Source organism: Anolis sagrei, chromosome 3 (assembly GCF_037176765.1).
Source record: "Anolis sagrei isolate rAnoSag1 chromosome 3, rAnoSag1.mat, whole genome shotgun sequence".
Taxonomy (NCBI): Eukaryota; Metazoa; Chordata; class Lepidosauria; order Squamata; family Dactyloidae; genus Anolis; species Anolis sagrei.
Genome location: NC_090023.1, coordinates 36,075,650 through 36,099,978, shown reverse-complemented (window position 1 = coordinate 36,099,978; position 24,329 = coordinate 36,075,650). Strand labels below are relative to the sequence as shown.

Genomic DNA, 24,329 nt, shown 5'->3' with positions numbered 1-24,329 from the left:
TTTAATGGGGGAAAGCCACACGCTCCACATGCACACACTTCCCACTATGTGATCAAAAGCTGCAGGAGCCAAGCGATGTGGGGCGAGGGGGCAGCAGCTTCCCCATGCCCAACAGTAAAGTGAGGTGAGCTTTTTCGGCATCTGTGTGATGAGGCCATAACTGAACCTCCTGTGGTTGGGCGGGGGGAGTATGACAACCTGGGAAAATCACTGAGTATGTTATGACATCATAAGAACGTTGATCTCATTGATAAAGACTCTTCCTAAGCAGAAGAAGGAAAGAAGTATCTATGCTCAACTGATAGTTTTAGCTGTGACTCCAGCTAGATTCTACTTAATGAATTCAAACTGTAGGAAGTCAGAAGTCAGACTCACTTAACTTAATTGTTGACTGAGAAAATATCTGAAAAACATTGAGATTTTTTACACTATGGCCAAACAAATATATTGTCCTGTCTAGTTAACTTTGGTTGACATTATACCGCTGGTTCACATTTATAGGTATTATGGCATCTGTTAATACAGTCATGTCACCAAGAGAAGATGTGGTCATTGCTATAGCTCCTAAAATTCACTCATAGCATCAGAGATACAGGCATATGTACTCTGTACATATTTTTCTCCTTTCAGAATGAAGTTATCATGCCAAAGTTGTTTGGAGATTTCTGCTTGGACAGTTTCCACCTACACTCTTTCTCTGCATTCATGACACAATCCTTTAGAACCTGATTTTCCACATCTATGCACCTTGATTCATTAAGTTCATCATAGAATTGGATGGGGGATATAGCTCTGACACCAGAAACATGATGCATTTACTCACTTAGCACTGGATTAAGTGGCAATGGAAACAGCTGCTGCTAAAATTATAATAAGATGCCACTGATATAGCATTATGAACAATTTGTTAAGAAGATAAATATAATACATACTCCTGTTGCATTCAGAAAGTAGTTTAGAATGGAAATATCACAAACTCTTACAACTGAATGACATTGAAGACGACAGGTCAAATTCAGATTTGAAAATACATCTCCTCCCCTGACAGCACAATTCAACCTACAATATTCAGCAAGGTTTCCTATCAGTCTGTTGATGACTTGAAAGAGACTAGGAGATGAACTGTGATGTGGAGAAGAGGGCAGAGAAATCCACTCCCCCTAGTCCAATTGCATGTGCCTAAATTTTTATCAACGCAAAATATCTGGCATTTCTATTTATGCATTTCATTACAGTATTGCAGTAATAACTGAACTTGTACCAGTTTACTTGGTTCACTTCTGTGTAATTTTTAACATTTGGAAAATAAATTGCAAGTACAGGCTGTCCCCAAGTTACAAACATTTGACTTACAAATGTCTCCCAGTTAAGTATTGGAGCAAAAAGCAAGGCAAAAAGCAGTCCAAATGAAAGAGATACAACTAATGAACAGCTAGGCAACAGCAAAGCAGAGCACTGAAATAAGCAACCTCTCTCACACACCCAGCTAGGATGCCACTGGAAAATTGTGATTGGCTCAGACAACAGGGCTCCTCTGCACGCCACGTGGTTGCCAAATGAAAGTGAAACCATCATGGTGCCCATGCCGTTATGGCTGAAACGGCAAATGAAAATGACAAATCAACCAGAGCCTGTTGTTAAAAACAGATGGGAATAATAATAATAATAATAATAATAATAATAATAATAATATAAGGCTGGAGGTACATTTAAAAATGTACCTGTTATGACTTACATACAAATTCAACTTAAGAACAAACCTACAGAACTTATCTTGTTTGTAACTTGGGGACTGCCTGTAATGCTTTGTCAGAATGATTTCAGCTTCCTGCCATTTTCCAATAGTCCTCCACACAATCAGGAAACTACCCTCAATCAAATAGTACAAATTAAGCCAGCTTCTTAAGTAATTGTATAATTTATGATAGATAACAGCAGTTTCAGAGTCTGAAGTCACTTTTTTGAACTACAAATACTAGAAACTAACCATCCTGACCTGTTCCAGGTTCTAGTAGCTTTGCCAGACACTGGTGTTATCACAGTCTGACTGCCCGTGTACCAGATGAAGACTAATTGCTTAGTTGGGATAACAATTTGAGGCCATCCAGATGTTTGGTACTCCAGTTTCCATTGACAATACTTTGCAATGCTGGCTGAAACCTTATGTGAATTGTCATCTCTTTGAGACTCCTCTGCCTTTAATCTGGTTCAATAAAGGCCTTCAAAGGCAGAACTTGATGTGCAATCATTTCTGGTAAACGTAAAAATAATGCCCAGAGAAACTGTCACAACTTTGATATGGAGCTTAGAGTGCAACTTCTTCTATAAAAGCAGATAAATGCACTTCAAGATTTCATAGATGAAAATAGGGATGAATGTGGCCAATCAAAATCAGAATGTGCTTATTAACAAGGGAGAACATACAAGCTAGGAGAGCTTGTAGCAGAGTGCTTTTCCTGAGCCTAATGCAAAGGACATAATGTCCTCCTCTCCTCTTTATAAATTGCACTGGATGACCTACAGATTCCTAGAGATGTGTTTTTTCTAGTAATCCTAAGCTGTGCAACATTACTCTAGAGATTCCTAGAGAAATGTTTTAATCAAATCGACACCTATTCAGATTCATAATAGTCAAACCCACAAATGTGGAGAGTTGACTATAAAGACTGATGTGGAGACAGATCTAAAAAATGAAGCAATGTGAGCAAACAAGGACTGAAAGAACATGCCAAAATTATGGATGTTCCTTTCCACATGTACCACATCCCAATACTCCCTTGCTGTGTTTTTTCTTCTACACATATACACTTGTGGAGTGAGCCTAAAATCACAATGACCCTAGCCAGGCTGGAAAGAAGGCAGAAAACATCTCACCGTGAATTTCTTGTAAAGTTCATAAGTGAGGAGAGGGTTAGGCAGCTCCCTGAAGTAGAGCTTGCAGAGTGACCCCACACAGTGAATGTCCTGCAGGTAAACTTCCCGTGTCAAATCAGGGCATGAGTCTGAACCAAATTCTTGCCTGGAACAAGAGACGTGTTATTAATGTACAGAATGAAAATAGTCCACAAAGGGGAAAACAGTGTCCTCACTGGGTAGCAAAGACTTGAGAGTTTATTGCCTCAATAGAAGGGAACTTGCTCAGTACCAAGGATCACCATGGAAACCTACCTTTTCCTTGAGGGCTCTGTGGATTCTGCATATATTTCTTTACTTGTTTTCAGTGTCATTAAAATTAAGGAATTCTGCTATAAGCCTCAACTGAGCTGGTGGGCACAATTTTGCAACTTTCTGAAAGCTGAAATTGTCAAGCAATGAAACCAGGAGTGGAACATTTTTTTTCCAGGATTTACTCTCGTGGCATGATGCATATACACAAAGTGTTGGGAAAGTGGGGACCGTGGTTCATATGCAACCTTCAGGTTCCATTTTGGCCACTACTAAAGCCTTTTTAACTCAAGGCTTTTCTAAGGTTTGCTGCTTTTTAGACCATTTTCTATCCTGAAGGCTGGCTCAAACAATCCTAAACTGGTTGCAAATTGCCCAATTTGTGTCTTTGAATCTCCAAAGCCTTACTCTCTCTCTCCCAAACCTACAAAGTTGGGGAAAGGCCCAAAACAGTTTTTAAAAGAGATGCAATATAATTTATGGTGTGTCCGAAAACATCATATCATAGTCTGTCCAAAATACTCTGGTCTGTCCAAATACATCTATGTGTCCACAGGGGAGACATAGAAGAAAAGATTGATCTCATTCCTCAGAGCAGCCCTCCCTTGATATGTGCTATAGATGGAAACACTGAGTATGTACTGAAAATAAAGAAATTAATATTGAAACATTTTTGTGTGGAGAATACAGCATTTACTAAAACCTGTATTTTAAATATGATTTGGAGTTTATCTGAACAGGGGAGCCTTCTTAAAGTTCAAATGCAACACTAGTAATCACATACCATTTTAATGCACATAATTAATCCTCACTAAAAACACTTTACCATGTTGAAATCATTTTTTTTGTTATGAAATCTTACCTAAAGAACATAAAGGTGGCTCATGAGTTTACTCTCAGGGGGTACAGTGGGATGGTTACCTTTTCAAGCAATAACAAATGACACTGTGTGCATACATTCATGCACTACACAATCCACCCCAACATCGGAATTCTCTTCCATTTGTTTTGACATATTTTCTTTACCTTAGTTTTTGGATGTTGGATGTCACTCCAGAAAGTCGGTAGATTCCATCGACAATTCCATGGGTCTCTATGAATTCTGCACAACTCTTCAATACTGGGGGAACTAACACAAAGAAAGTGATAATGCAGCAAAAGAAATATTTTTTCTCAATGGATTACAAATTGAATCTCTTTTATGCAGTGAATGGCAGAGATTTATTTTATTTATTTAAATAGAGAGTTAGTTCAAACTTAAGGGGGGAAATGTAAAAGAGAAAACAGACTGAAAATTACTATCATCAAAATGGAAAAAAAATAGTACCCATTTATACAGATGACTAAATGTGGGGCTGGTTCAGAGTGGCAATGCGTCATATTTGCCCCAAGGGCAGATACGTTGCTGCTTCCATTCCATAGTAGCAGTGGGATGGGTTTAGACAATCCAGTTGGGTCAAACCCAGCCATCCTTATCTGTATTGTGTTTGGATTTTTGTTTGTTTGTTTGTTACCATAGCAGTGGTGACAGAGCCCCAAAGAGCTCCTGGCTATTGCTGACCTTCAGACCTGGCTATTGCTTGGAGCTCTTTGGAGATCCATTGCTGCCAGTGCATTGGGAAATGTTGAGGAGCGCTCTGTAATTTTGACAAAAATTGAATAGTTAAGTGCCACCCCATTTTCCCCTGCCACAGAGCACTGCACTGGCCTGTGGGAACCATACCAAAGTTTAAAGCTGTTCCAGAGGACTCCTCAACATTTCGTAATTCAGGGCAAACACATGTTTAAAAGTTTTATCCCTCATTGGGGCCAAGAAGGTCATATGCATCATGTGAATACCATAATGCAATTCTCATTCACTCCAGCGAATATGGCTCATAGATGGGCCCTTAGACTGCTTAGAAATGGAGACATGGTAATATCATTTACTAATAAGTGATGTATTATTATTTATTTATGACATTTCTTACCCCACCTTTCTCACCCCGGAGGGGACTCAATTCAGTTAAGACCAAGAATACTAACACAATATTTCTTCTTAACATCATTCCTTATTTTTTTTAGCTTGCTTTTTAAAGTAATCTAACAACATATAGGAAACCAGTGTGGTGTAATGACTTAAGCATTGGACTATGACTCTGGACACCACAGTTCAAATTCCTGCATGGACATGCAAACTCAATGGATGACCTCAGACACAACACGCTGTATCAATCTCAGAGGAAGGCAAAGGCAAACCCCTTCTGAATGAATCTTGCCAAGAAAAACCCATGATAGGGTCATCTTACAGTTGCCATAATTTGGAAATGACTTAAAGGCACACAATAATAACAACAAACAACTTGTAATGGAATTTTCTTTCTGTTTGAATTCTCCTTCTTGATGCAAATTCCTTACAGGAAAAAAAACCACATCCAATATGTGCGCATATCATCAGATAAGTATGCATGACTTATTTAATACTCGCTCCTCAATTATATTAAAATTACAGCAGTTAGTGCAGTTGTGCAAAAAGTTGCCAGCTATACTGCTTCGGGCAACTGATTATCTCTATCCAGATGAATGCTTATTGCTCACATGAACAAAGATCTACACATTTCTTTTCCAGATTGCCCCTTTTGCTCATACTAGAAATACAGTATTCTCAAAAGTGAAATATGGGATTTGGGTGATGTTAGCAACATTTCCAGACTCTACCAGACACAAAGGGACTAACACAATGGCAGGGTTTTTTTGCACATTTTTCTTTTAGTTATCCTCCTATAAGGTTACAAATTGTTGTGGTGGTTTTCCCCCTATTGCAGGAGAAAGTAATTATTCCTCTGCAGTATTCTCATCATATCCAGTATTCCAAAGTGAGCAGAATATTTTTTCTGTATAGAACAGTAGTTCTCGACCTTTCCAATGCTGCAACCCCTTAATACAGTTCCTCATGTTGTGGTGACCCCCAACCATACAATTATTATTTGTTGCTATTTCATAACTGTAATTTTGCTACTGTTATTAATTGTCATGTAAATATCTGATATGCAGGATGTATTTTCATTCACTGGACCAAATTTGGCACACATACCCCATATGCCCAAATTTGAAAACTGGTGGGGTTGAGGATTGATTTTGTCATTTGGGAGTTGTAATTGCTGGGATTTATAGTTAACGTACAATCAAAGAACATTCTGAACTCCACCAACAATGGAATTGAACCAAACTTGGCACACAGAACTCCCATGACCAACAGAAAATACTGGAAGGATTTGGTGGGTATTGACCTTGAGTTTTGGAGTTGTAGTTGGAGAGAGCCCTGTGGACTCGGACAATGATGGATCTAGTCCAAACTTGGCACAAATACTCAGTAAGCCCAAATGTGAACACTGGTAGAATTTGAGGAAAATAGACCTTGACATTTGGGAGTTGTACTTGCTAGAATTTATAGTTCACCCACATTCTGAACCCCACCAATGAGAGAATTGGGCCAAACTTCCCACACAGAACCCCCATAGCCAACAGAAAATGTTGTGTTTTCTGCTGGTCTTTGGTGATCCCTCTGACACCCCCTCATGACCCCCCTCAGGGGTCCCGATCCCCAAGTTGAGAAACACTGGTATAGAAAATCATTCAGGGAAGGGGGATTGCAAATCACTATATTCCACTGAAATTCCTATGAAATATAGCCTTTTTCATGTCAGGAGTGACTTGAGAAACTGCAAGTCACTTCTAATGTGGGAGAACTGGCTGTCTGCAAGGACATTGCCCAGGGGATGCCTGGATGTTTTGATGTTTTACCATCCTTGTGGGAGGCTTCTCTCATGTCCCTGCGTGGAAAGCTGGAGCTGATAGAGGTAGGTCTCCCCTGATTTGAGCCTGCGACCCATTGGTCTTGAGTCCTGCCGGCACAAGGGTTTAACCCACTGCACCTCTGGGGACACCATGTGTTATATACCAGGTAGTCTGCTAGGCAAGTACCAACCAGGGCTGACTCTCCATGGTTGTCAAGATCAGTCCGCATCCGATGCCTTTAGAATATTTAGGCATGCACCATTTATATGGACAAATATGGCATAACTCTCAATATGGGATGTAGTAGCATGCAGTGTGAGAACATTTCGACCTATGTTGTTTTTGGCGTTTTGCTCTAAGCCACTATCTCCCACATCTATCAGCATGGCCAAGTAAGCATTTATGTCAAGTTGTTTGGCTTGCAGGTCTTGGATGTACTGAATGAAATTTCTCATGAAATGCTGCTGCTTAACCTCCAACCTCCAAAAAGACCCGAGGTTCCTATTTCTGAAACATGCAGAAGATGGCATTTGTGAAGATAAAACGGTTATAAATCAAGAGCTCAAAATTCTGTCAACTGCATCCTGCAAGATGATAGGGCCTACATTTGACAATCTTCTCCTGTCCATAAAGCTGTCATCTGAATAAAGTGGCTTTCAAAAAAGAAAATATAAGTCACAAATCTTGAATAGTTGCACATCATCCTTTTCTTACAGAACAATTCTACAGCTCAGGGTAGGAAGCAGGCTTACATTAAGTACTGGAAAGCCCTTATTTTCTCTTATGCAAAACACATATTTTGTTAAGAAGCAACTTAGGTCAAAAGCAGCCTCAGGCAGAGTGAAAGAGCCTCATATAAGCACAATGAAGAAAGCTTCTTTTATTTATTTTCAAGACAGCACAGGGAAGGGCCAGGTAGAATATGCAAATTGCTCCCTTGTGCTACAGATTCTTGGTGGCCTTTTCCCTTTTATAATTCCTGGTATTGTATAAAACTGCCAGTTTTTTTTAAACTTGCAAACAATTCCACTGAATGATTCAAAAAAGAAAGAAGCATTAGATAATCCTGGCTGCATGACCTTATATTATTGAAATACCACTGAACCATCTTGATCCCTCTCATAGACTGCAAAGGAACACTATCTAGTAAATTTAATTGAAAACTCCAGTGTCCACCTGCCACACAGTTTCAGTGCATGCTCTGAGACATTGAGTATATTCTACTTTTGATTTACAATATAGCTTCCTAAATTTCCCAGCCACTGGCTGAGATGGCCTGATGGGTGCCCTAGAAACTGTAGTTTAAACAATTATGGTAAGTTTTCCAAGCTGTGCTGTGATTGTGGCATCAAACTGAAAGAGTTACTAGATCTTGTGAGCAGGGTTGCTGAGAGTAGCATTGGGCCCAAGTAAATAGTATTTTGGAGTAGTCCTTCCAGCTGTTTGCCAGCAGCTGATCCATGCAACACATGAGTGACTGGGGATTGACCAGCTAAGTAATTGTACTCAGAGCACGTTGGTGGCTTTGTTTCACAAGTGGATGAAAGAGGGAGGCCTGGAACAGCTTGGAGAATGGCTCAGATAGAGGGGAGAATATTTTCTTTCTTTGCTCTGATGGTCAGCCTACTTCACTTGGGTGAGTGATTCCTGAGGAATCCAGGGTTTTTTCCTGGTCTGCTTACTAACAAGTTTATGTACCTCAGAACAATTGAAATCTTTACATATGATTTCAATTCTTCTATATGGTGGTGGTGGTGGTAGTGATGATGATGATTTTAAAATGGGTGCCCACAAGCAATTCAGAAATAATGATGCTACCAAGAAGACAAAAACATACAGAGGGCCCTTGATATCCACTGTGGCTTCGCTCTAGGACCTTTGTGAATACCAAAATTTATGGATGTTAAAACTCATTATATACAATGATGAAGTAAAATTTTGTCCCTGATATAAAATGGCAAGCAGTGAGTTTAAGAACTTTTTCTTATAACTGTGCAACCCTCTTATAACTGTGCAACTTTTCACATGGCCATTCAACTTTTACTTGATGATAGTCATATTTGTCATTCTAGTTCTCATTCTGAATTGTTCACTGTAGCCCCTTAAAGATCAACAAAACTATTATGGCATAAACTTTTATGGATTACAACTAACTTTATGCACCCGATGAAGTGGGATCTGGTCCACAAAAGATTGTGATATACCATATATAATCATGGATAGGTAAAGGTAAAGGTTTTCCCCTGACATTAAGTCCAATTGTGTCCGACTCTGGGGGTTGGTGCTTATCTCCATTTCTAAGCCAAAGGTCATGTGGCTGGCATGACTGCAAGGAGCTCCGTTAGCTTCCCTCCGGAGCAGTACCTATTGATGTTCTCACATTTGTATGTTTTTGGATGATTAGGTTGGTAGAAGCTGGGGCTGAAAGCGGAAGCTCATGCAGCTCCCCGGATTATGACCTGCGACCTTTCAGTCAACAAGTTTAGAAGCTCAGCAGTTTAACCCACTGCGCCACCAGGGATAAGCTGATCTCATTTATTAAAGCCAAATTATAGATTTTGATGTGACCTGTGAATAAATCTAGGGTCTTTCTGCCAAGAGAGGAAATAAGTACCAGTGCTGACCCTGGGAGCCAGCCATTCCTAGCCACCGCCACCATTTTCCCACCAAGACTTCAAATTGTGAAGGTATTCAAAAAGGCCCAAAGCAACACCATGTTGGAGAGAGTAAATGGGATTGAGGCTTATTTTGGGTTATCCCAAGATAGTCTAAACTCTGGCCTTTTGTTATCAGAGAAGAGGGTTTGTTTTTTTTACGAGTTAGAGTACATTACTAGCATTGACCCATGGATTAGACAACCCCCCCCCCCCCCCAGTTTTTTAAAAGTGTTTTTTGACTAACATTACTAGATTTATACATGAGTATGTATACAATAAATGTGTTAGTACTTCTGGTGCCACAAGACTAATTTTTGGTCCAAACCAGCCCTAGTTGGTGGGAGGGGGGAGTATGCAGAGTTTGCTTACAGCATCACTTGTTTGCCTTTCCATTTACTTCAGTCCCTTGGCTTGTAATGTCAGTTTGACAATTCAGCCCTATACTTCCCAAACTACTGTAACCAACTCCTTCCCCAAACTTTAAATACACTGTTTCCTGCTGTCCCTGTCCATGAACTCTGCTGAACAGAAAATAACCTATTTTGCCAGACTATACAGAGGGTTTGTGATGTCAAAAAATCCATCAGGGACTAATTTCACTTGTGACCAAAAATTACAGTCTTGACCTCAAATCTCCAGAGATGAAAAAGCTATGCATCAATTTCCAGAAGAGCCAAGCTACTCAATGCATTGATTGTATGAACGAAGAGCATAAAAATGCCTTCATTTGCTGGAACCAAAATTCAGAATTAATTTTGTTCTGAGACACATTACGTAGGACAGTCAGGTGGTGGGGTTACAAATGGTAAGTCTACAAAAGAACAAAATAACTTCTGGTTTTCTGAAGTCACCCTCTGTGGAAAAGGACCACAGCTCAACTGGAAGTTATTCTGCATGATGGACTTGAAATCTACATACATATTGAAACTTGGGTGAAAAGTGTATTTTAGAGGAAAAATCCTTCTTTGGCAGCTAAGAAAATTAAAGATTTTTCTGGGTTGTTGTAGGTTTTTCAGGTTGTATGGCCATGTGCTAGAATCATTATCTCCTGGTGTTTTGCCTGCATCTGTGGCAAGCACCCTCAGAGGTCAAAACCTCACAACCCAGTGATTCCAGCCATGAAAGCCTTCGACAATACAAAGATTTTTCTATTTCCCTGGTGAAGAGAGAGAGAGAGTCAAGATAAAACACTGGTGTTTGCAGAGGAATGGGAGACAGGGTAGGATGCCCCAATCTTCCTATGTATGTAATTGAAACCATACCAGTAAACTGGAGGTTGGAAGAGGAAGCTGGTGTCACACAGTTCCTGCTAGTTCTGCCATGCAGCCAAAATTTCCTCATTTTACAATTACAATAGAAACCAGATGCAGAAGAAAAAGAGAACATAGACCTCAGGCAACAGTTGGGGGGGAGGAGGAAATAACCTGAGCTTCATTGAAAACACACTGAGACTATAGCACTGTATTTTTCTTGGACAAAAGTAAAACACCTCCCTCTGAATGTCTTAGACTTGTACAGGCAGTAAACTTCAGAATATGGTAGACTACAACTCCTATAATCCCATACAAGTATGACAAAGCTGTCAGAGGATAATGGGCGCTTGCAGTCCAATAATTTGGCAGGCTATCAGATTCAAGAAAGACAACCAAAGGTATATTAGCATTGTTATGTCCTGTCAATTTAATCTTTCTTTTGTCTGTTAAGTCAGTTTTCCTTTGAAGATTTCACTTGTCACATCCCTTACTTAGCTGAATAAACTACTCATGCTTAGAAACATTTCATATCACACAGTTCCCTCCTAAACCATGCTTAACAAGATCTCTCTCTTTCTCTTTTTTCCTTGAAGTCCATAAACAAAGAATTGTTTTCAAATACCAAAATCTGTTTTGAATTCAAATCCCATGATGTCTTTGCACGTGATTGTCTCTGATCAGGTTTTGTGTTTTATGCTTGAAATACGTAAAACATTAAGTCTATGAATGATCCCACTGAAATCCTCATTTGTTATGCTTAAACGTTTGTGACTGCAATACAATGTGGAAATCTATGCCATCTAATTAGGACTCAGCAACATAAAGCTCCTTGGTTTAGTATTAAATTTATGGATATATCAGCTTTTCCATTTTCTAAAAAAAAAAAATTGTAATGTAAATTGAACCAATGTGTCTTCTTGAAATAAATATTTTTTTATCAATCACTATTCTTCAGCTGCAACTGGGAAACACTGTTGACTTTGCCAAATGCTCAAATCTAAACCAATAACACACGGGCTCCTCCCATGCCCAACAGTAGGATGTAATAAGAATTAAATTTTATTGCCTGGTGATGATGATCTTGAGATAAGAAACTGGGGAACAAGAGTACACACAAAAACTTAATTTCCATATTTGCTTTAGCACTTTATGGCACAAGAGTGAAATACCTCATTTTTACTGCACATGCAGAAATATACAACTCCCTTGCGATAATAAAAATATTAAGCAAAACAAAACAGGAAATTGTCGCAAGTCATATATATTGCATCTGCTCTAGTTAGAGCTAGAAACATCATATGCCCACTAACTAATTTGAGGACCTTTTAAATTAGTTAACCAGGAATCAGGCCCGCAGCCAGGATTTCGATTCGAGGGGGGGGGGGAGCTGAATTTGTTTCGCGGGGGCCTGAGTCTGAGTGAAAGAGGGTCTATGCTAGCAAACCTTTTGTATCGTTACCCCAATGCCCCCATGCATATGGGATATATTGAGTATGGTGATCAGATCATGATATGAATAAACATAACAGTTTAAATAATGCACCAGTAAGGCCTTTTCGCGAACAACCATGAGAATTTCGGGGGGGGGGTGAAGCCCCCCCCCCCGGGCTACATGCCTGCCAGGAATTATCATAATAATTTACAATATATTTTTAATCATCGCCAGGAAAAGTGGGATTTCTGGACTACAGCTCCTCAGTCACCTCAATCAACATGAGCACTATATCTCTTTTTATGTTTTTGTGTGTGCGCTAAAACTCATCCTTTGAAAAGGCTTTCAGGAATTCTCCCTTAAGTGCATGAATATGATATTTCTGGACACATTTGCTCCAACATACCCTGAAGTATAAAATACAGAGCAGATTTTTAAAATTTCTTTTTATCCTTTCTTCTTATTCTTTTTCAAACTTCAACAGTAACTACAATACCTGCCATTCTAAAAAATAGTAACATAATTCAAACAATGTTTCAAGTACTGCCCTTTTCTTGATACAGTAGAGACTCACTTATCCAGCATACACGGGCTGGCAGAACATTGGATAAGCAAAAATGTTGGAGAAGAAGGAGGGATTAAGGAAAAGCCTATTAAACTTCAAATTGTGTTATGATTTTACAAAGTAAGCACCAAAACATCATGTTTACATGTTCAATGCATGGCAATGTTATGTAGCATGCTTTACAGTTCAATACTTGGCAACATTATGTAGTAATTACTGTATTTACAAATTTTGCACCAAAACATTGCAATGTATTTAAACAGTTGTGGATCTGGGCAGGAGGCCAACTGCATTGGATAATACAGAACATTGGATGAGCAAAGGCTGGATAAGCGAGACTCTACTGTAAATACATCATCAAATACAATAAAGTATATACAGTACTAAGCCCCATATCTAGAATATGTCCCGACACATACACACACCATAGAAACCTTTGAATATACTTAAGCCTGAAGCATACCACAGAACCACACTGGAGGATCTAGAGAGGCCCACAAACATGCTGGAAGATGGGTGGGATTTTTTTTTAATGTGGGTAAGTGAAATCATGGATATTGAATCAATGGATAAGGAATTGTACTATATCTAAAATTGGTTGTTATACCTCTATTAATATCTATGATGCCAAAAATCCAAGTGAGTAGCTGAAGGTCTTTCTTTCAATTTTCAATTTTAGAAAAAAGGCTTTATTATTCTTTATTATTCTTCAGCAAATATTCTAATCAACAGAATGACACTTCTAAAGACTGGACATGTCCCCTTTCAATTTAGACAAACCTTCCATGATCAGAAGATAAGAGATGTCAACAGAGCCGTGCGAGCGGATGTCTGCAATGCAATGCTGTAATCAGACAAAGGCCTTCAGTCTCCCCAGCTGTCAATCCGACAACTTTCACCAGCAAGCACTACATCTACGGCTTGTAGAAAAGGGTAGGAAAAAATTAACATGGACTAACCCTCCTGTGCCAATGTTTACTTTGGCTTATGACAGCTGAACTATCGGAAGCCTCAGACACCTGTGTTTGAACTAAGAGATAGCTAACCAACATCAAACAGGTTTAAAAATGAACACTCCCCACTTTTAAGCTGCCACTCTCTTTCCTGCTTTGGCTGTGCTGTGCTCGGCTTTGAAAATTAAACTGACAGACTAGCGCTGTCATGATCCTGTCTATGTAGAAGATATTGTAACTGCAATCACCACACTTTCTGATTTGGTTTCATTGGACAATTTTCTACAGTATCAGAGGAATTACAACATGAGAACATTAAAAAGTCTTTTGTGATCAAATGGTTATCTATTCAGTTTCAGTTGTGATGGAGTTTTCTGGGAGACTAGCAAAAAGTGAACACTTGGTCCCCATTACTTCCATCCATACTGGTGCTTCCTCCATCTTCACTAGCTGCTGGTGATTACAATTGGACTCATGTACTGCTAATGGATTTCCCAAAGGCATTTGTTTGGCCACTGTGATCAGAAAATGCACAACTAAATAAGCCTCTAATCAGATCCAATATGGCTTACTTCAGATTCTTATCTACTTATATATATCTGAAAAGGCAAGAAGTAGGTACAGAATCTACATTATAGCATTAATACAGCTTGATACCACTTTAACTGCCATGGCTCAATGCTATGGACTCATTGAAGGTGTAGTTTTACAAGTTCTTTAGCCTTTTCAGCCCAAGAGTGTTAGCACTGCACCAAACTACAACCCTCATAATTCCATAGCATTGAGCCAAGCATTAATTCAACAGCATAACAGCAGTGGAATTGAAGGTTATAAAGTGGGCCCCAATGTGATTTAGTTCCAGGACTTTATGTGGATACAAACATTTGTGGATGCTTGAGTCCCATTACAAACAATGGCGTAGTAAAATGTAGTCCCTTCTATAACAGCAAAATCAAGGTTTGCTTTTGGCATTTTTTTTAAAAAAAATGCATTTTCATGTCATGTATGATTGACTTTGTGGATGCAGAATCCATGGATATTAAGGGCTGACATATTTACACATATTTTGTGGGATTTTGCTCTTCTGATGCTTTGTTTGTGCCTTTCACTGAGATATCCTTTAATATAGAGCTTCTAAAGGTAGCTGATATGGCAGTGAACCAAGTTGTTTTTCCCCGTTGTGTCAAGGAGTGGCATCATGTTTGTGCCAATTGGCTATAACAGATACTTCATGTCCTAGAAACATGTCATAAACTGGCAGCCAGTGGCTGTAGACTGGCACCAAGCCACACACAGCCAATTTGACTAGCACTGTTTAAGTGTATAGTCTTCTGTTTGAATTCTAGAAATATCTTGCCTGCAGACAGTGTGATTTCCAGAGAGCCTGCTGAGTGAAAAATGTAAATATAAGAAAGACAAATGCATAAAATCCCGAGAGCCTAGGCAAAAAAAATAAAATCCAATACAGAAAAAAACAATCCTTACATTTTAAACTGTCAATCCATGGCAAACAAGCAGGCTGAAAACACTGTGCTTTGAAGAGAAATGCAGTCAGTGTCTGTCTAGTCAGAAAAATCAAAGCTGGACTTTGGGATTATCCTGCTCCCCAAAAGCAGATATATGCAAAATAAACAATAAATAGTTAAGCAGAGAAGCAAACCATTTCACCTCCCTTTCCTTCCTTCAGTTTATTTTATCAGCCTTTTATTTGTATGGTTTCGCTGAGGAGACCTCACACACAGTTAGATAGTTTAGAAATACTTCTGGACTAAAGAAATAACCTGTTATTAATATGGTTCCACTTTTGTCAAACAGCAAACTATCTTCAGCCAGATGACTTAAGAAAATACTAGAAAACTCCAACAGTGAGTTTTAATTATTGGTAGGGATGTAAATCATATTCACAAACCTTCTTATCCTCAAAGAGAAAAGGTACATATACAAATAAAAACATTCAGTTAAACTGCAATTGATGCAAAGGTTGGTGGCCAGGTTGTTAACGGGAGCAAATTACAGAGAGCAGTCAACCCCCCTGTTCAAACAGCTCCACTGGCTGCCAATAAGTTTCTGGTCCCAATTCAAGGTGCAAGTCATCACCTATAAAGCTCTAAACGGTTCAGGACCTGCCTATCTTCGAGACTGTATCTTCCCTTACGAACCCACACAATTTCTGGGGAGGCCTTATTTTTGCTACTACCTCCATCGCAGGCAAAGTTGGTGGGAATGAGGGAAAGGGCCTTCTTGGTTGTGAAGGCCCTTTCCAGGGTCCCGGCTCTGGAACTCCCTCCCCAGGGAACTCCCTCCCTAGCACCCTCCCTATCCACTTTTCACAAAGATTTAAAGATATGGATGTTCCGCTGTGCGTTGATATTTGGCTCTAGCTAGGATCCAAAATCCTGGCCACACACTTTACTACTGCTATATCCAAAGCTAGAATGACCTTACTTTATGGCTCTTATCCTTAATGCTGCTACATGACTTATGCACTTTACCCACCAGCTCTATCCTCTGAATTATGGTGCACTAGTCCACCCTCCAATATTGAGACTTGAATTGTACCATTGTTGTTGGTTTCAATGCTTGTTTTATATATTGTTATAATGTTGTTTTAATGCTGTTACAAATTGATGTCATGCATTTTAATGTGTTATATTTTTAACTTTGTTGATTGGGCCCCATGTAAGCCACCCCGAGTCCCTTCGGGGAGATGGAGGCAGGGTATAAAAATAAAGTTATTATTTATTGTTATTATCGAGCCCCATGGTTCCAATATTTCCCTAATGTTTGGTCACACCACAGGCTGCTCCCTTTCCCTACCCACATTTTTAAAGTGGTTTTTTTTTTTTTACTCCCAGAATCCATGCTGGCTTTTGAATACTTGAAGCTATATTCCCAAAAAGATTCTGGCAGGTTTTTTGATAGAGATACTATCTTTCCAATAGTTTAAGCCTAAGCCATATGGATACAGAAGAATAAACTATGAAGTAAATATTAGGAACATGGTTCCAAAAATGTGAGACAACAATGATTTTTCTCTTAATTACACATTGCATCTGTACATTTAGATAACATAATTGCATTCCTAACTAATGTGGTGGCTAGAGAATATGAGGACTTTTTTTCATTCCCAGCAGCAAAAAATGTCAGAATCTATTATTTCGTAACTCTGGCTTCTCTCTCAATGCAATTTCTGGTTTTCCACAGACGCTGCTGTTATTTGTGCATTGTTTTGTTTTCCGTATGATAAATCACAAGCTCACACTCATCATAATGGAAAACAAAGCCTTTTCTCTCCCAGCTATCTCTATTTTATGTCGGACCAGGTAGTGCTTATCATTTCCTTTCCACCACGCACACACCAGCACATATCCATTTCCTCGGCTAACGCTGACTTGCCAGCAGAATTGTTTCAGGGGCCTCTCTCTCTTGAAAGTGGCAGTAGCTGGTCTGCACAGAGCTTCCTGTTGATGTCAGGACCTACTTCCCTTTAAAGCAATGGAGCTTCCTGTTAGCATATGTAACCTTTTCCATGAAAGCCATTTGCCTACATAGGAGATAAACAAATAGAAAAGAAGATGATGAAGAAGAAAAAGGAAGAAGAAGAGGGATAGTAAGACAAGGTGGAGTTGGCTTTGTTTTGCTTGCACTTTCACAGGGAATCAGCGACGCTCTTCCATCACTAATGGCAAGAAAGGGGGAAATTATATCAGGTCTACACAAACTGTAGTTCTACTGGCCATGACATTCTAGATCAAGATAAAACAAAGGCTATTACTTTCCAACTTTTACAGGACTGTTGTGTCGACAAGATGACTAGCAAGCAACTTTTCTTGCGGATGGCCTAGAGTCATCATATTATCATAGATTATCCTTCGTGGCTGATTGTTTGCCCTAGTGTAATTGTGTGGCCTAGTGTAGTGGTGTCCTAAATACTTCTGGACTCAGCCATCATTGACAATATGCCAGGGGATTTTCTACCACCATAGAGACTAAGGGCTCACCTACACAGGCCACAAATGGCAAAGCTGACCCAGAGTGGAGTATCCCAGATCAGCATTGCAATGTTCTCTGAGGGGGTGAGAAGAGTGGGGTAGAAATGCTGTAAATAAAATAATGTTTGTACAACCAGTCACTGATTCAGTCCAGAAGCTGAATGATGTCCACAATGCATACCTCTGATCCAGCCCAGTAGTTGGATGGTAGCTGCAAAGCCAAGTGGCACCAGAACCAGTTTGATATCACCAGACCACCACCCTTACTTGCCCCTGTCATGCTGGGCTTTGCGGTGCCTATCAGAAAATGGTGCTGGTCACTGCTCAGTGCCTGTAATGGTGACAACCAGAGCCATGAAGCAATGTGATAGAAGGGATGTGGAAAAAAGGAACTGGTACTTGATTTTCTACCTCCCTTCTCTGATTGCCTCTGATAGGAACCAGCACTGCCCCAAAATGCAGATGAGCTCCGGACTTTCAGGGAAGCTATGGAATGACTTATTTTAATGTGAGACAAGGTAGCATCAAACAGCCTTTTTCTGAGTTATGACAAATGGACCTATTTGTTGTTTAGCTGCCACGGAGTCTATTCATTGGGCCCATGTAGGTGGGCTCTGACTGGGAGAATTATGTGGAAGCCTAAGCTTTTGTAGACTTGGGGCCTACAAAATAGCAGTGACCCACGGCAGTTAAAGTGGTGTCAAATTTCATTAATTCTGCACCCTAGATCCATTTTCTTATAGGCATGGAATGAATAATTGAAAATAGGTTAACAACGTGGGAGGCTGTAGCCAACAACATGGGAATGACTGAATCAGACTACCAATTCTGTATTGTAGGACTGACCAGAAGTGGTATAATGGTCTATAAAATGCATAGTTTTGAAATAGCAGTTTCTAGGGTCTTATTGCCTTTCAACAGCAACTCGATCTGGCAGACACAAACTGAGCTTACCAGTATCCCAGCATCCATTATGTATATTTTCCGAACAATACAGAACCATACAAACTTTGTACACTAGAGCCACTTGTTGGAAAACTCTTCTCCACTCTGTGAAAATACTGCTGCCCTACATAAAGCCAGGGAATTTACTTTAGAATGATAACTCCCAGAATAACCAGTCAGCATTGCCATTAGATGATGAAGTCTTAAAAAAACCCAACTTTTCCAAGCTTTTGCTCAACATCAACTCCTAGTAAAATGTGAAGAATCCGAAGTCATTACAGATGCACATGTCCGATTCCTACATTTCATTAGAAAAAAGTGATGGCTTGAAATTATTAAAACAACTGGTGTGACCTGTTGAAGCAGACAGACCTGGCAGAGAGTCCAGATGACTAATAGTGTATTCCAGTCTAGAGAAAGCCAAAGCATGCAATTACTGGTGATAGGACTAATGCTCATTTCGTGAACAAAAGTAGACAAGCGAATCAATCATGAGGTTCAAGCTAAATTGAGAGAGGCAATTGGGGTGCCAAGTGCAGATGCAAGTGATACATCACTCTGCACACTGACTGAATTGGAAGCTGTTCTGAAGGCTTCTAAGGTTAAGAAGGCACACAGACCTAATAAAACCCATATTAAGTTTTTTCGTCATCCTCAGCTCCGTGTCAAAATGCATTGCATTTTCCTCAGTTTTTAATAGCTGCTTTGAGTCTCTGTATTATGCCTAATATTTGGCAGGAAGGTAAGATTGACTCCGGTGCTTTAACTTGGCTTTAAATGACACAAGACATTAATCTTTAAGCGAGACAAGAAGTTATCTTCCAGTTACTTTCCCAGGTGGACCAGAAACTACTGGTATATGATTTTTTTTAATTTGGTACACTCCATACACCTGCATGGATGTGGACACACAGAGAGAAGAAGCAAAAGATTTTGAAGTATACACTCTACTAGGCAAAGAGTAAACAGGCAACAAAAGGTTATGCCTTTCAGAGGACACTATATATCTCCAGCTATTACTAATTCTGGTCTTTTTTGATATTTTATTCTACAACACTCTTATTCTGCTTTCACTGCCATGGTTTCTTCTTATGGAAGCTTGGGATTTGCAACTAGGAGGAAAGTATTCAGAATTCCAGTCAGAGTACATCAGTGCCTCACCAAACTACAAAACACGGAATCACACAGAATGGAACCATGACATTGAGAGCAGAATAATACCGCTATAACTGAGCTGCATTTAGGAAACTCTAAATCCATTTGTTTCCTATCTGCGTCCAGTTAGTCATATGCATGTTTTCATCACTAACTTTATTCAATTTTTGGTTTTTACAACACTATAACCATTATGTGCTGAAAGGTGAATACTTTTATTGGCATATAGAAAAGTGATCAGCTTATCATTAGTAGTATGTGTACACAACTCTAAAGTGCCTCATTCACAGCTATAAAAAAGAGATTATGGTACATCTCTCAAATCTGCAGAGGGCTTGTTCCTGAATTTACTGTGGAAACAGGAAACCATGGATAACAATGAACCCTATTGAAATGAATGATTTCTTGCAGAAGTTATCATCAAGAGCCACCCTGAAGGATCTAGAAAACTTCTAGAAGGGTATCTTCTCTAATACAGTAGTTCTCAACCTGTGGGTCCCCAGGTGTTTTGACCTACAACTCCCAGAAATCCCAGCCAGTTTACCAGCTGTTAGGCTTTCTGGAAGTTGAAGGCCAAAACATCTGGGGACCTATTGGTTGAAAACCATTGATCTAATACTATTCTATTGTAACATTAATATAATAATAATATAACATAACATAACATAACATAACATAACATAACATAACATAATATAATATAATATAATATAATATGTGACTAGTCAGTATGATTGAAACATAGAATTCTAAACACGGCTTCATAAAGTTACTGTTTAGGACTACAAATCCCAGACTTGTCATCCAAATAAAGTTAATTTTATATGTTGTGACCCCAAGAACAACTTGTGAGAGCTATTATGACTCACAGCCAAGAAAAAGGGAACATTAACATCACTAGCAGGTCCTTTGGAACATAATTCTATCCCAGTGTGGTGTAATGGTTTCAGCATTGGACTACGAATCTGGAGACCAAGTAATGCTCTGCTCGGCCATGAAAACTCCTTGGGAAACCTTGTGCAAGTTGCATTCTTTTGACCTCAGAGGAAATCAAAGGCAAATCCCCTTTGAAGAAATCTTGCGAAGAAAACCCCATGATATGATCACCTTAGGTTGCCGTAATTCAGAAATGCCTTAAAGATGTACAAGTAGAAGAACTCAAAAGGGATAAACCAGATTCCATTCTAGGATATGTCATTACATTGCTGTGGATGCACATACCTAATTTATGAACAAATGCTAGGTGAAGCATGGGTGGAAGCTAGCTAGCTATTGCCTCACTTTTCTTCTCATGCTCTCCAGCTTTCTCTTTTGTTGGAGGACAGAGCTATGTGCTCTTCTCCTGGTCCCCTAAGATTGTTTCCTTCTTTCAGCTGTGGTGGCACATGGTGCCACATCCTTCACAATGTAAGGTTCAACTGGCTGTCTTCACAGGTTTGGTATGTGGACTGTGGGAGTGTAATCATCTTTTCTTTTCCATTGAACACAACCAGGCATAACATTACCTACTAGCTGTTGTTCCCAATCTTGGGTCCTCCAAGTATTTCCCTCTTTGACTCCTGGAATTCCCAACAATTGGTCAAACTGACTGGGGCTTCTGAGTGTTGAAGTCCCAAATATCTAAAGGACAAAGATTGGGAACTACTGTTCTCTTGGTTTTGGACAACAAGAAGCTCTGCTAGTAAGGCCCTTGGCAACATCTTCAAATGCTACAGGCTCCATGGTGTATTGATGGGGCAGCGGGGTGCCCCGTGCCCCTCCCAGCCAGCAACAATGCTTCCCCATCACACATGGGGAAGTGTCACCACACGGTTTGTTTTCACAGTAGTCTCATTGTTCTAAATGCCACACAGGGAGATTCCCATGTTGGTAGCGTAGCATCCCAGGAGGCTGCTGCCCCAATTGAGCAATGGAGCCCCACTGGAAGTGAGGCTATATCATGTGATGGGCAGCCTGGAGCTCCATCACTCAACTGGGGCAGCAGTTAAGTGACGTTAAAAATTCTTCATGTTAGCCAGCAGAATAAGTCATGCACTTCACCACAATTCAAGAGAGATATTGACAAGCTGGAATGTGTCCAGAGGAGGGCGACTAGAATGATCAAGGGTCTGGAGAACAAGCCCTATGAGGAGCGGCTTAGGGAACTGGGCATGTTTAGCCTGAAGAAGAGAAGGCTGAGAGGAGATATGATAGCCATGTATAAATATGTGAAAGGAAGCCACAGGGAGGAGGGAGCAAGCTTGTTTTCTGCTTCCTTGGAGACTAGGACGCGGAACAATGGCTTCAAACTACAAGAGAGGAGATTCCATCTGAACATGAGGAAGAACTTCCTGACTGTGAGAGCCGTTCAGCAGTGGAACTCTCTGCCCCGGAGTGTGGTGGAGGCTCATTCTTTGGAAGCTTTTAAGCAGAGGCTGGATGGCCATTTGTCAGGGGTGATTTGAATGCAATATTCCTGCTTCTTGGCAGGGGGTTGGACTGGATGGCCCATGAGGTCTCTTCCAACTCTTTGATTCTATGATTCTATGATTCTATGATTCTTGTCCCTTATTAAAATGCTGTGTATGTCCTAAAATAAGAAATAGACTAGCAATCACCACAGTGAAACTCACATTTTCCTTTTGCTGGCACTCTCTATGTTTTTCTGCTTGCTCATAAGTACAGTTCCTTATTTTTGAATAATTTACTTCAATCCTTCTTAAACAACATACTGGCCAGGAAAAGGGTGTGGGGATTATTAATGGAAAAATCCTTGAATCCTTCAACCCAGTGTTCTGCCTAGCACTAGCTGAGGGGAGTGGGGAGCGAAACAGGATACCAAGCTGTTTATGCAGAAGGAGAAAGATTTAAAACTTCAAGGGGAGACAAATAAACATAACAGTAAAAATAGGTGTGCAGGAAAAGGTGACAATAAAAGTAAAATGAGAGGGAGATGAGAACTGTGGTCAATAAACAAACATGAGTGGAACATTTTGGTGTGCACTAGTTCCTAAAACACACACATATACAACTGGGAGTGACTCTTTGGCTGTAGTAACAGCCAATAAGCATTAGCAGTAGCCATAAGAAAAGTGTAAAATGTTGCAAGAATATATTAGACATTTGTAAAGATGCAACTAACCAATAACAGATTTATTATTCCAAAATGTTTGGAACCAGAAGTTCTTCTGATAAATTCTGGAATGCCTGTATTTGTATTTGCATATGCATGCATAATAAATACCTTGGAAATGAGACCCAAGTCTAAACAGGAAGTTTATGTATGTTTCATATGCACTTTATACACATAGCTTGAAAGGCATTTTATAACCAATATTTGTGCAAGGTCCATGTATGTGGAACCATCAAAAAATAAAGCTGACAGTCTCTCAGCCAGCCAGCTTGGATGCTTTTGGAGTATATTGGATTTGAGAATTCTGGATAAGGAATGCTCAACTTGTTGGACTGTGTCACTGACTCCCATATATGAAAGGATGTTTTTGTGTCATATGCCTTTTACTGGTACTCTCATACTGAAACCTATTTCTTCCTGGCATGGTTTAAGTTATTATTTGCTAACTGGTCTGCTCAGAAGCACATTCACACTATGCAGTTATAGCACTGTATTCTACTTTAACTGTCAGGACAACTTCACATTCTGGGATTTCTGGGATTGTTTTTTAGATAGGGGTATTGAAAATTCTCAGCCAGAGAGCTCACAAAACTACACACCCCAGGGTTTCATAGGCTGTTGCTATGACAGTTAAGGTAAAATCATAGCACTATAACTGGCCAGCCAAAGTTCCAATACATTTGTTAGTATTTTACACTGTGAGTTCTGTTCCCAGGTTATAAATGGCTGCTTCTAATTGGTTCTATCATAAAAACATAGTGAAAGTTTATTACACTGCAAAAACTTTGTCTTTGCTCAAGGGACATTGTCCCATAGCACGTTTTGCTTTATTGAGTCTCCATCAATTTAATGAAGTTTCTGTCACAAAAACAAAGTTTCTGGAGTAGAACAACTACTTTCAAAGTAAAGACTACACAGGAAATAATACTTTCAAAGTAGGAACATATTTTCTTCATTTTTTTAAAGTCTATAAAAACTTCACCAAAATCCATGGATAAGTGAAACCTTCTTAAATTTGGTAGGCTAACAGTGGTAAATGTGTCCTAACATTGTAGTTTCACCCAATAGCTTTAAAAAATAGGGAGATAAGGGTCCCTGAAGTTTTCCCAATTATAGTAATTTAATTATGTGCAATTTCTGTAACAAAATAGTAATGAAATTTTGTTAGTCTCGTTATAGTAATGCAATTTTCACTAAGTGTACTTTAGAAATGAAGTACCATAGCCCCTCAGTTTTGTAATGATTTTGGAACCATTTTTAAATGGATCACACATCCCTACTGGATAGTGGGAGTTGGCCCCAAGAATGCCTGAAAGTGATGCC

At 39.6% G+C, this 24,329-nt stretch overlaps 1 protein-coding gene across 4 annotated transcripts in view; it reads right to left on the bottom strand.

The window, feature by feature from the left end:
• Positions 1 to 24,329, bottom strand: part of ARHGAP31 (Rho GTPase activating protein 31) — a 116,992-nt gene that overhangs the window by 36,249 nt on the left and 56,414 nt on the right. For all 4 annotated transcript variants that reach the window (XR_010909628.1, XM_060770796.2, XM_060770797.2 and 1 more), the window contains 2 exons: positions 4,192 to 4,294; positions 2,875 to 3,019 (listed from right to left, as the gene is read on the bottom strand). Coding sequence is in view for 3 of the 4 variants with exons in the window: in XM_060770796.2 (XP_060626779.2) it covers positions 2,875 to 3,019; positions 4,192 to 4,294 (248 nt within the window). In the remaining variant the exon portion in view is untranslated. The remainder of the gene's footprint in view (positions 1 to 2,874; positions 3,020 to 4,191; positions 4,295 to 24,329) is intronic.